A 13,303-nucleotide genomic window follows, 5' to 3' on the forward strand; every position below is an offset into this window, starting at 1 on the left:
TAATAAAATCAGGATGAGAGGAAGACCTATCCCAATTCCTGAACCTGTTTTAATTCGCCAAATGAACTGAAACACTTATGCACCAATCATTTACCACTCATTTCAACATAGACAATTCTAAAATGGAATACTACTACAATAAAGTTATGGAATACTACTACAATAAAGTCTAACTGTGTAGAGTAACTTGCATTTAGAATGTGATATGTGTAAACAGAAATAAAGTAGTAATGAAAACTGGACAAGAGCCTTCTTGTCCATGCTGTCTAGAAGTATCACATTGTCTTTAATAATAGTGTCTGCTAATAATCAGGATATTATTGTATCCAAAAGCCAGTATCTCCATAAATACTTTGATCCCAACAGCTGGTGTGACAGACTGGGCTCTGAGGGCTCATTACTGTACCCTAGACACTGGCATTCACAGCATTCTCACTAAGGCCATAGCTACATCATCACCAAATTTACCTTTCCAGACTTCCATTTTCCACTCCTACAGGAGGAAAAGTTCCTCAGCATCTCGCCACTCACAGCTAGCAGAGAACCCCCACTGCAATTGTGCTATACAAATTTAGTTGCTAGCCTTGACTGCAGCCCTTCTTTCTGATAGAGAACATATCACATATTCTCAGAGCAGGAATGCAGTAGCACAACAAGCCCAATCTTTCCTTCCTGCTGTACACCTGGAATGTTGGCCTATGTCATGAAGGTTTTGCTAGCTGGTTAGTCACTACTTCCCTCTGTAGTGGTTTACAAACTGATAAACCAGTTGCTTTTCTAATATTCACCTGCCATTGGTCTACTGAGCAGGAGGAGTTTCGGTAACTGTCAGTTTTATACAATTTATACAATTTATACAATTGCCTCAAGAAATTCTAATGTTTTCTAGTAGTTAGATGCTACTTGTATTATTTATATTATTTCTAGTGTGCTTTAGCAATGTATTTCAGTTCACAGATTTACAACCTGTTCTTAGCAACTGCAATAAGTATCTACATGTTCAGAAAGTACGAAACTGGTATTTAATGCAGTGAACAGCAGTAAAACAGCATGAATTTATATTAAAAAAATCAATTGCTATAAGTTTTGAGAATTGGTCACAGATTCCTACTTTGAGATTATTGAGCATATTGGCTTATCCTGTACAGCATTTTGAATTGTCTGTTTAGATGAACTAGTAGGAGAAATATTGGAAACAACTTCACTGGAGAGCACGATCTGTAGTTAGCCTTGTATTTAGAAAATGAATATATTTTGTAGCTGACCTGCAGGTTCTGTATTCAGATTTCTATGTGGAAAGTACAGTTAGGTTAGTATTATTTTTTGTAAGGCCTGTAGAGAAAGGTTTGTAGGGAAGGAAATAATCAAGTTTTTATTTTCTCACCTAAACTGTTCTTTCTATGTTCTAGACTGGAATACCAGAAAGTAAGACAAAGCCATTTGTACAAAGAACGAAAATGATGCAAACAAAAGTACAGAATGGGTTACTGACCACAACATATACACCATAATGCTGTCCATAAGCTGATGTTTTGGTAAGAGGAAGGATTTTTTTTTAAGCAATTCAATTCTTTTAATGGAAACATTAAAAATGAAACAAGGAAGCTGTGCTCTTCCCACTACGCTATGATAATCCTTTGAAATATATAGAAAATTTAATTTGGTCTGTACTCACATTTAACTCAGGAATCTGTTAATTAGTTCCTGTTGTGGTTTTCCTAATATGTATCAGATGAAGTTTAAGGACAGGAATTGATTTTTCAGGCATAGTGCCAATATCCCTGCTGGCTTACGAGTTTACTTAGCAACTGCAGCCTATTTCCAAAGTGAAGGATTTGGACAGAGTTTATTTGGAAATATCATACATAATACTTGTCAGCAACTGTCCACAAGCTTATGATTTTCTGCTAATAAGTATGTAATTTAAAGAACTTCATGCTATCTTTGAAAGGTTACACTGAGCTGGTCAGTGAGTGTAATTTTAATCTTATCTTTTTCTTCATCTTCATTGTATAATAAAGCAGATCGAAGATAGAACAATTGTACTAAAATTCAAAAGCAAATGTTACTTTTATGTCCTCTCATCTCATTTCTGACAAGCAATAACAAAAGCCAGAGAACAGAATTCTCATAATTTAAATTGCAACATGAAGGAAAATAAAAGTTAAAAAACCCAACCATTTAATAGATTGCACAGACAGAATTTCAGGAAGAAAATAAACATTACTAAGTTTGATAATAGCTTTACAGCTGCAATGTGCACACCTTTCTTGTCTGTATTTATTTGTTCATATTTGAAAAAATGGTATTTAAATATTCCAAATAGACTTCATCTTCTCCATTTGAAGGGCAGGAAAGGAAGAAAAGCCTGACAATGTTCATTCCTAGATAACTCCCACACTTCATCAAAGATCTTAGGCATCATCTCTGGACTACTCTGTACCTGCTCTAGACACTGATAACCTAATCTGTAGTTACATCCTGCATCCACAGTAACCACACACTTAACTGGAAATTACATTTTCTTCTCTAACCCCATTATAAAGCATGCAAATAGAATGCAGTTCCTACTAATGCTGCATCCTTAGAGGTTGCACTACTATAAACTGTATTGAATTCAGCAGTGTTAACCTCATGTATGCAAGACAGCTAGGACTGAATAAAATATAAATGAGACTCTGGAGTGGCAGACCTATGTCTTGCTGAAAACTTCATTCTTATAACACTGTGATGAAATTAATACTTTTCTGTTTTAGTTCAGCCCTCAGTTCGCTGAGGACATTTCCTTTAAATAAGATCCTCTACCATCTTCTCTGTTACCTTTTTTTGAAATGATGATCTACAATTACCAGACCTGGCAGAGTCATAAATGCTGCAGACTGTCATGCTCTCTATTGTAAATCTCCACTCCTTGCTCGGCACCAAAAATCAGATAGTGTCAGGCTTTTCACTAGTTACTCATTACTTTAAATCTTTGTTCGCTTCCTTTGTAATTAATTTGGTCAATAATTAATATCTGAATTTTTCAATTAATATTATAAAATAAGAGAGATATAGCTAGTTCTATGCATATCTGATTTCATAATTGTCAGCACTTTTAATTCCCTATAATTAATTTACTTTCTCCATTATCGGTTTATGAGCTTCATACTTACTTCATTAATATTTTTTTACATTTTTTTCTATTGCTCCTCTGCATCAGTTTCATTGTTCAATCAGTTTTAGATAATATGAAGTCCAATATTATCATTTCCTAGAGGACTTACTGTAACCGCAGCCAGCTACTAACTTCTTTCATCCCTGCCATTAACCTAATTTAACTACATTCTCATCCTTGAAGCTCTTTAGTTCTTTGCAAATGTAGGCCTTTCAGATTCTTCCAGTATTCCTTAACATTTTCTGCTGAAGCAATCGTATCACACCCAAAACTTGCTTCTACCAGTTTCTCTCCAGATGTGGAAACATGGTAGTCTTCAGCCCACTGCAACTAAAAAAAGATTTCTGCATTTACGAATAGGCCTAATTTTTCCCTTCCTCAATGACCAATTCCTCATATAAGCACTAGTGTGAAGTTTTGTTTTTTTTTTAAACAAGCATCTACCTATCCAGGATTATGACTTTTTTTCCTGTTAAATGAAAAATCAAAATGGTATCTTTAATGATAATAACACAACAAAAATGCAACTAAAACAGAGAAATCAAGCCTTGAGTAGATTATCATGCTAAAAATACTATTCATCTATTAGTCCATAGTGGTTTTAGATTCTAAACTTGCTGAACTGGAAGTACATTAGGCATAGCCCATGAACCTCCAACCTTTTGGCTTGCCTGGGCTGCTTTGACCAAAGAATTGTCTTGGACCACATATAAAATATATGTATAGTTAATTTATATAAGCAACCAAACTTCTTCTTTATAATTTGTATTAAAATATTTTTAAAAAGCGAGTAAGAAAAAAAAGAGAGCACCCAGCTCCTGCAGAGCACACATACCTGGTTCTGGTGGGGCTGAATCCAAGTGGAGCCCTCCTCTCATCCTGCAGCACGGCAGCACATAGCAGCACCAGGAACCACTCACACTCCTCCTGCATGTGTTTCTGCTGCAGGGACAGCCCCTGAACAGTGGCATCCCTGCTTCTAGTGGCCCCTCTGCAGAAACAAGAAGAGATTTTGTAGAGAAATGCTCACTGCAAGGATGAAAACCCCACTCAGATTGGTATTGTACTGCTGATTCTCGAGACGGTGAGCCTGCAAGAGCTGTGCTTTCCCAGGGACTGCTCTGGCAAGCCTGGCCCTTCACTACCTATAAGCGTTCACCTCATCTTCATGGAGAAGCTAGAAACAGGATCGGGGTGAAAAAGCAGAGATGTCTGAGTGTGGCTCTAGGGCTGTAGCCCTGGCCAAGGGGCAGCCCTACTGCCAGCAGGTGGAGAGAGGACATCCTTCTGCAGCATGGTCAGCCCCAAGCACCTTACTCACTCTGCACTGGCTGCAAGAACTGTCATCCCCCTGCTTGGGTACCAAAGGCCCTCACCATGGTGAGGTGGTGACTATGTCAGAGTGGTGGCAGGGAGTGGTCCCACTATGACATGCAGGGCTGGGAGCAGAGCAAAGGCTGCTGGGGTCAGGCAGCATCAGTGTGACCTGGTGAGGTGCGGAGAGAGCAGAGAGGAGGGGGCTGCGCATGGCTGCTGACATGCCCTAAGCTGCAAACTCACCATCATCCTATTTCTCCCTCAGGGTTGGCAGAGGAGTGTGCAGAGGAGAAAGCCCAGTGTTGTCAGGGCAGGAGCTCTGCAAGTGCTCACTGTCAATGTGTACCATGTCTGCAAGGATGCAGGAGGCCCCAGAATCAGGGGAGCTGGGTGAGATCAAAGTATCCCTAAGTGCAGCCCCTATATGTAGCCCCTGCCACTAGGCAGAAGGGTGCAAGTGGTGTGACTGAGAGGCATGCAGGGTCTCCCCAGCTGCTGTGAGCAGGGCTCCTCAGCCCCTTGGCCAGGGTTGGGCTGTGGCTGCCTGCTGGGAGCACTGTGCCTGCAATACCCCCTTCCCCTCCACAGCCTCCAGAGCTGCCCCTCAGCAAGCAGGGCACAGAGCAGGCCCCTGGGACAGCCCTTGGGGACACCTGGTCCTGCCAGCTGCTCACTGCATTTGCTCTCTCCTCTCCAGCATGCATGCTGTGTGGGCAGATAGATGTTGACCCAAGCATCTGTGGGCCCAAACATGTGGACTTTGGGATCTGTGTCCATGCATTCTGTGCGGTGAGTTCCTCTGGGGCTTTTTCCACCTTCCTCTAAGCAATGGTTCCTTCATTTCTGTCCTAACAAGATCTTACTCTTTTCTCCTGTACAGATGTTTTCCACCAGTCTGCTTCAAAAAGGAAGAGTATTGAACAGAATCATAGTGCTGCGCCCTGAAGACATCAGACATACAATCCAGCAGGCAGAACAGAAGGTGAGGTCCTGACTGTAGCAAGGAGATTTGTGCCAGGAGAGGTTTGATGAGTTTAGCCTGCTCTCAAGAAAGGAACATCAGCCTTTCCAACCAGCTCCAGGAGAAAATCCTGCTCTGGCAGAAGAATCTTGTCCACAAGATGGCTATGCAGTGTGACTTAGCTGTGCCCACATCCTGTGCCCTGCCCACAGGGCCCACAGCTGGCCACTGATGGGGCTGCTCTGCTCTTTCCAGCACTGTTTCATTTGTGGCAAGAGAGGGGCTTCCATCACCTGCGCAGAAACAGGCTGTGAACGCAGCTTCCATCTCCCCTGCACTGTGGAGGGCGAATGTGTCAGTCAGCACTTTGGAAAGTACAGGTAAGGGCTGTGATGCTTGGCCTGTTAGCCGCCAACTCCCTGCTGTCGGCACCAGCTGAGAAAGTGAGGAATCTACCATGATACCTCCCAGCAGCCTGACACAGCCAAGGCCTGGAGCTCCTTCCCATTCCTCTGCCCTCCTCATAGCTCTTCTCATCTTGCCCATCCCTTCCATCTTCCCCTAGTTCCTTCTGCCATGAGCACAGCCCTCAGCAGGCAGTGGAAGCAGCTCCAGAGCAAGACACCAGTTGCATCATCTGCATGGATCCTGTGGGAGACAAAAAGTCCTACAGCACCATGGTGTGTCCAGCCTGCAAACATGCATGGTTTCACCGGGCTTGCATTCAGGTAGGAGCCCTCCTCTCACCCTGCAGGTGTGGCAGCACTCAGCAGCACCAAGCCCTGCTCAAGCTCACGCTGCTTGTGTTTCTGCTGCAGGGACAGGCAATGTGCGCAGGTATTAAATGCTTCCAGTGCCCCCACTGCAGAGATAAGGACAAGTTTAAAACAGAAATGTGCATCATGGGAATCCAAATCCCAGACAGGTTAGTGTCCTATTGGCTCTCAAGACATGGGGCCAAAAGACCTATGCCTTCCCAGAGACTGCCCCAGAGGCCCGGCCTTTTGCTGCCTGTGAGTGTTGGTCTCATCTTCACGGAGGAGCTGGAAATGGAGTCAGGGTGGAAAAGCAGGGATACCTTGGGTAATCCTTAGTTCAGGAGTAGTGGGGACTCATCATTTTCCCTCCTTTCACTGACAGAAGACCAGCATGGGAGGACAATGATGCCTATGCATTGCTGGGAAACAGGCACGGGTGCTGCGATGTCAGTGAGTGCCTTTACCAACGAGGCAGGGAGCAGGCAGAAGAAGAGGGGTGAGTTGGCTCAGCAGCCCTCTGGGGCTCTGCCTGGGATCTCATCCTCATCACAGGCTGGGGGAGCAAGGACTGACCTCTGGTTTGTCAGGCTCATGTGTCTAGCTCACTTTGACCTCACATCCACAACTTGTTTGTCTTCCCAGGCCCTGGCAGCTGCTTCTGTGCAGTTCCTGTGCTGCAGAAGGTACCCACCGGCAGTGTTCCTACTTGAGCAACAGCACAGATACCTGGGAGTGCAACACCTGTGCCAGCGTGAGCACTGGTAAGAGACAGACAGCCACACGCCACTGGGCTGGGGCCAGGCAAGGCTTGGCACCTTGTCAAAACCTCTCTCACCAAAGAGAGATGTGAGCTTCTCCCACAGCAGAGCTGAAGGTCTGTCCTTCTCACCTTCCTGCCTCCCCTTGCAGCCTCTGGTGCCAACTCAGATCTTACTGACGACAGCAATGCCAGTGAGCAGGGACTGGGGCCATTGCATGGCTCTATAGCACATGAGAGCAGCACTTCCAGCCAGGCAGTACTGGGGCCAGCTCACAGTTCCGGGGTGCCTGAGAGCAGCAGCCAGTCGAGCCAGACCAGGATGGAGCAGAGAACAATCCACTCTCATTTACATCAGGATGAAGATATCTATAACCAGCTCCAAGGATGTCATGGGGGCAGCCATGCAGCAGCCCTAGGAAGTGCTGCTGAGAGATGGACCTTGATATCTTCCAGCCATAGGGCATCAGGATCTTCAAGAGATTCCCCAGAAGCTGGCAGCCACAGGTCCAGACAGGGAGGGTGTGTCCGAACCCGAAGCCGCTCCCCATTACAATCTCAGGCCCCAGATTCCCAGAGCTGACCCCGAAGATGCTGTGGGATCAGCCATGACACAGGTGCTGGCAGTTGCACCCAGAACTACATCAGCCAAGGACCACCAGAGTCACCAAGGCATTCCCCAGCAGCTGCTTAAAGATGTGGTCCAGGAAGCAAGGGTGAGCCAAGACACAAAGCCGCTCCCCTGGACTAAGAGAAGACTGCCAAGGCCTTTCCTGGGTACAATGTCGGGCTGAAAATCCTCACAGCTGGTCCCAGCTACCAGAGAAAAGGTCATGTGCTGGTTCTACATGCTACATGCTCCAGTTCATGGAGGCCATTGCAATAAAATTTGGAGCTTCTATACACATTTGTTAGTTTTCTTCTTCTCTACCTTTCCTGAGGTGGGCAGCATTAGGGGCTGAAAGCACAGTTATCTTCTCTCCAACACCTAACCGTACCTTCCTTCCCATGACCCAGTCAAGGCAGAGCTGGGTTCCAGCCCCAACTCTGTTCATGGTAGAATTGCAACTGAGAGTTGCAATTTTCTAGACAACGAAATAATTTTTGGGGGTGTCCATAAACAGTACTAAAAAAAGTTTCAGAAGTTTGACTTGGAATCATAGCCAATCTTGCACATTCAAGTATAGTAATTGAGTTTTGATAAAGTGAAGGGAAAACAGCCCTCAAGAAGAATTCAATCACGCTTCTGTCTAGTAAAAACTTTTACTGATAGAGAAATAAAAATTAAAAAATATATTTTTCAGATACAGTACTTTTAAAGACTACAAAATTCTTCAAATCAGGAAGTGCGACTTCTGTAATATCCTATCCTCCTCCTCATCAACAGGTCTGTCTTCATAAAAAAAATTACCATTATATTGATTGTATTTCTTTTAATAGCATTACCCATATTGGGTCAACTTTTTTTTTTTAATCACATTTTATTTCACTGGAAGCCTGCGTTGGCAGAGCCATATCAGTATCTGCCATCAAATGGCAGTGAAATCCAACTCTAATAAAAAGTGGACAGAGCAGAAAGACTGTATGAATTTTTGCCTAAAAGTTTTGCTAATTCCTATCTCCCTCTCTACGTTCCAGAAGACGTACTTACATAAACAACAAAGTAAGATAATTCTGCATTAATTCCCTCTAAATTGAATTAACTAAAGTAACATCATCATTGTTCTGCTGTTCTTGAAACCACAGAATTATGATAAATAAATTCTATTGAAGCAGAAGCTTTTTGAACTAAAAGCTAAAGTTTGTGGGTAGACTTTGCAAGACAAGACATTTTTCCTCCTTGATAGATGCCAGACAAATAGTTAAATGCTATACAAACACAGAAAATTCTGTTGTCAGCTTGAACATCTTTTCACTCTATTACATAATTCAAAATATATTAAGTCTCTGGCTCAGGAATCCAGATCAAGTGTTTCATCTGAGTCATTAGAAAGACTGATTTGAGTTCAGTTTGCCCTCAGAAAGTCCAGGAGCTAAATCAAGTCCAATTCCAAGATCAGGCCAAAAAAAAAAGACAAAGTAAATTATACTTGCAGTTACAATTTTATCTTAATACGCTGTTTAGAAACAAGTGTCTATATAATAGTTAAATTGCCACCACTTTCTATAGTATTTCACTAGGTGAGACCAAATCTATTAACTTCAAGTAAATTCAGCCCGTTGCCACTCAGAGCAAGAACCAACCTGATTAATTAAAAAAAAAAAAAAAAAAAAAAAAGTGTAAGAGTTGCAAAGAGTAATCAGAAGCAGACTTTACAAAGGCCTACATAGGCAATAGCAACCACTGTGTGCCAGAACTACTACATAAAATTTGCACATCTCACAGATTTCCCTTTTCATTTATCCAATGTGTTGTGGCAGAAGTAAGTTACTACAGGACAAACAGGTTTTGATCTTGACTACTGCTGATGAAACATGAAGGTCATTTCTACTTCCTAATCCTAATGATGTATTTCCTTAATTATAAGACTGTTTACACATGTAAGACCTTAGAGCTGAAATACTTGCTTCCTAGGAAAGATGAAATCACTTAGTGATGCAGTGAGTAGAGATGAAACCTGATGACATCACTAGCAATCCTTAGCAGCAAAATTTGTGTCTGTTCAGCAATAGGGGTGCAGGAATTAAAGTGCAACAATAAATTTTTGTTTCCTTAACACTGTGTCATCTTCTGACCTAAAATAACTTTCAGGACTTCAGTGCTGAGAAAAATCTCAGAAGTATTTTAACAACCTATTTACTAATTCTTCCACTAGCGCACTGGTGACAATTAACACACAGGTGAAGTTAAGGTTTTATCATTTTGTTACTATTTTTATGACAGTAAATGCTCTGCAGGTGATTATTTAACTATAGGAGAAACTTGTGGTTGCCACATAACCCAAGAGATGCTCAACAATGACCTTAAGAATGCAACTGCTTATCCACTATGAAGCAGCAAAACATACATATCTTGAACCATTCTTATTTACGCAGTGGTTTTTTTGTTGTTGTTGGCTTTTTTTTTTTTTTTTTACACAGTTGAAGTTGCAACTGATCTAGCCAAATTAACAACTACATAGCTAAGCCATTCCTGAACCTGCCTTTGGCATCAGTAGTCATACTACTTTCCTTTAAGAGAAGACAGCACTTCGCTTTAAGTGAAGTTGACTGTACAGATTTGTAGCCATCCACAAACACATTTCCCCAGAGTAACTACCATTTCATGGCCACAGTTATAACAATTATCCAACTGATAGGAGTAGCTTATCACACCGGTGAAAAGGGATCTTAAGATGGGAGTTGGGAAGGTTCATTGATAGAGCTTAAAAATACGTACAAAGGGGGGTGGAGGTGTAACTGGGGTCATTAGAACAAAGCGTGTACATAACATGCCAGTGCTTGTAGGAGAGCAATGTGCTAGTAAGACCCCACAGTCTTGTGTCTTGGTGAAGAAGGAAGATGACTCATCTTTTTGTAGGAAAAACACAAGAGGTGGTGAGAGGTTGGTGGCTATGGAAACATCTGAGTATGGTCGTAAGTGTATTAGGGCTATTGCCATTCAAAAGGAGGCCCAGCTCAGGTGCTTTTACACTAATGCATGCAGCATGGGTAATAAACAGGAGGAGCTGGAGGCCACTGTGTAGTTGGAAAGCTATGACATAGTGGTGTATGGGAACTGCTGAGTCATGGCCTGAACCTCTGATTAATCACCTGAGGCAAGCAATGAGTCAGCCCTGGGAGCACAGGTGAAAGCAATTCACCTGTGCTGCAGGAAGGGGTGGAGCCTGGCTCCACCTCTCCTAGACCCATTTAAGAGCTGACTACCAGGGGGGAAAGATCTCTCTCTCTGTCTTTAGAAGATACATTCCACTGGAGTTTCCTGAGCAAGCCTGCAACACAGATAAGCATCCTATTTATTCTCTTTGTCTCGCTGTGCATAACTCTCTTGCTTATTTCATTATTATAATATCTTAATATTATTTGATTATATAATATTCCTTTATATATTTTTCATTGGTTATTCACTTGGCGAGCCAGGCAGGCAAGCTGAATATATTAAAACTTACACCATGTCCTTTTACACTATGCCCTTTCTTTGGAATTTCTGTAAATGGTTCAAGGGGGAGAACACTACCCCCCTAGATAAAATAATTCCAGGGCAGATCCCAGGATTTGCGGGATCCCCTTATTATGATTTGGCAATTATCATTGAAAAATGGGGTCCCCTATGTGTTGTGGGAAACGTTTCCCCATATTGCCTAGCGGATTACTTTCAGGGACTAGGCAAAGATATATTAGTCACAAGAGAAAGACAACTAGCTGCTTCTACAGTGGCATGGCCACTACTAAATGCTTTAAACAATGCTGAAATAAGGAATAATACTTTAGTGAACGAAAATGAACTTTTAAAAGATCGTATTGAAAAGTTAGAACAGGAACTTGGCATATTAACAGGAAAAAAAACAATTCTATGTCTTCCAATAGGTCAAGTTAGTAACATTTCAATAAACAATGACCAGGCTCCTGAATCAACAGACTGTGTTGATCAGGAAAATAAACAATCTAAATCAGATCTTGAGTCTCCAATTTTGACGGGTGCACTAGAAGTCTGTCCTGTTATAACTCAAAAAACAAAAAAGGTACAGGACAGACCAGCAGGGGTGCTGCCTGATCAGTGGCCCCCCGCTCAAACCCACTTGCATGTAACAGCCTGACCGTACACGGCAACAGAACTGATGGACTTAGTCCAACGATTCAGGCAGAAACCTAGAAAAAGTGTGCTGGCTTGGTTATTAAGACTGTGGGATTCTGGGGCAGAAAGTGTTCTGGTGAATGGCCTGGAAATAGCCAAATTGGCCACAATGACTGTCCATTCTGCTCTCAGACAGAGATTATATGCAGGTAATCAATATAATGATGAAAACCATTCTATAATAGAACGGTTAATGGCAGCCTGCTGTATGGTATGGCCCAATAAATCTGACATTCCTTTACATACAGGGATGTGGTCCTCCATGGAGGACCTTCAAAATTACATCTCTGAACTAGGTGTAAAGGAAGCGATTTATGAAGATACCTTTGATGGCCCAGATCTGGTCAAATTCTCAGCGGGGATGAGAGACCTAATTTTACAACAAGCTCGCTCCCATCTGTATGGTACTCTGGTCTCTATATTAAATCCCATAGTGGCCTCAGAAGCAGTTGTCCAGCAGGCTGTGCAGTTAGTGGCTGATCTAGGAGAAACAGAATGCCTGCGGAATAGGTGCAACATTCGGACACTAAAAGAAGCTGAGGTCTTGCTGGTGACTAAAACCAAAATGCCGTCTACTCGAGCTCCTCAATCGGGACCCATAAGGGTCTCCCGAAAGCAAATGTTTAATTATTTAATTTGGGCTGGGGTCCAATTTGCTAAGATTGACGGCCAGCCCAACCATATCCTTCTCCAACTGTGGAAACAACTAAAGGACAGCCAAAAATTTCAGACCTACCCTAAGAAACCAAGGGTAAGGGTTATAGAGAGAATGCCAACAACGACATGGAACCTAGAAGATTTCATTGTTCCTAATAGGAAAAAAAAGCTGCCTCAGGTGTCTTGGGCTACAATGCCTGAGCCACCAGAAGCAAAAGAATTGGACATAGCTCAATTCATGGTGTGATGAGGGATGTTAGTCTCCCTAGGGCCTCCAGACAGGACCGGAGGCCCTATGTAGAATTAACAATTTATTGGTCCCGAAAAAACATTCAAAGAGTTATGGCATTAGTGGACTCTGGAGCAGAAACATCAATTATTTACGGAGATTCAACCAAATTTGATGGAGACAGAATGATGATTGGTGGTTTTGGGGGACAGACTATTCCTGTCACCCCAACATGGTTAAAACTGGGGGTTGGGCGTCTCCCACCCTGGGAGTATAAGGTATCTATTGCCCCAGTCCAGGAGTACATCTTGGGTATAGATATTCTATGGGGTCTGGCTCTCCAGACAACTGTGGGAGAGTTCAGACTTTGACAGAGATGTATCAGTATCCGGGCGGTGCAGGCAATATTAAGAGGCCATGTGAAACATGGGCCTATTTGCCTGCCGAAAATGTGCCGGATTACTAATGTAAGGCAATATAGACTCCTGGGTGGACAAGATGAAATATCGAGAACGGTGCAGGAATTAGAAAAAGTGGGCATTATAAGACCTGCACACAGACCATGTAATTCCCCCATATGGCCAGTGCGGAAGTCGGATGGCACGTGGAGAATGACAGTAATTACAGAGAATTAAATAAGGTCATGCTGCCTATTCATGCAGCTGTACCCAA

At 42.8% G+C, this 13,303-nt stretch overlaps 2 protein-coding genes and 1 pseudogene across 5 annotated transcripts in view; 2 read left to right on the forward strand and 1 right to left on the reverse strand.

The window, feature by feature from the left end:
- Positions 1–4,564, reverse strand: part of LOC149918451 (uncharacterized) — a 113,253-nt gene extending 108,689 nt beyond the window's left edge. For all 3 annotated transcript variants that reach the window (XR_016465467.1, XM_090138325.1, XM_090138326.1), the window contains exons 1-2: positions 4,479–4,564; positions 3,993–4,148 (exon numbers count right to left, since the gene is read on the reverse strand). Coding sequence is in view for 2 of the 3 variants with exons in the window: in XM_090138325.1 (XP_089994451.1) it covers positions 3,993–4,148; positions 4,479–4,504 (182 nt within the window). In the remaining variant the exon portion in view is untranslated. The remainder of the gene's footprint in view (positions 1–3,992; positions 4,149–4,478) is intronic.
- A 63-nt stretch (positions 4,565–4,627) lies between these two features.
- On the forward strand, positions 4,628–7,835 carry LOC116226509 (E3 ubiquitin-protein ligase PHF7-like). 2 transcript variants are annotated; one of them, XM_090138324.1, is made up of 10 exons: positions 4,628–4,651; positions 4,740–4,864; positions 5,172–5,263; positions 5,355–5,456; positions 5,691–5,815; positions 6,001–6,163; positions 6,254–6,360; positions 6,576–6,689; positions 6,836–6,954; positions 7,103–7,835. In XM_090138324.1, exons 2-10 carry the CDS (start codon positions 4,813–4,815, stop codon positions 7,531–7,533), a joined length of 1,305 nt encoding a protein of 434 aa, XP_089994450.1. In that variant the 5' UTR covers positions 4,628–4,651; positions 4,740–4,812; the 3' UTR covers positions 7,534–7,835. The 2 variants fall into 2 exon arrangements, with proteins under 2 accessions (XP_089994450.1, XP_089994449.1); XM_090138323.1 differs by having other exon boundaries at positions 6,001–6,360.
- Positions 7,836–11,062: 3,227 nt separating this feature from the next.
- LOC149918453 (uncharacterized) lies at positions 11,063–12,649 on the forward strand (annotated as a pseudogene).
- Positions 12,650–13,303: the final 654 nt, after the last annotated feature.

This window comes from Phasianus colchicus, chromosome 3, assembly GCF_987193195.1.
Source record: "Phasianus colchicus chromosome 3, bPhaCol1.hap1.1, whole genome shotgun sequence".
NCBI lineage: Eukaryota > Metazoa > Chordata > Aves > Galliformes > Phasianidae > Phasianus > Phasianus colchicus.

Excerpts from the sequence above, each read along its gene's own strand:
- LOC116226509 (XM_090138323.1), top strand. The coding sequence starts at position 4,813 with ATGTGTACCATGTCTGCAAGGATGCAGGAGGCCCCAGAATCAGGGGAG. Across the intron at positions 4,865-5,171 it reads CCCAGAATCAGGGGAGCTGG|CATGCATGCTGTGTGGGCAG; the intron begins GTGAGATCAAAG and ends TCTCCTCTCCAG. Across the intron at positions 5,816-6,000 it reads CAGCACTTTGGAAAGTACAG|TTCCTTCTGCCATGAGCACA; the intron begins GTAAGGGCTGTG and ends ATCTTCCCCTAG.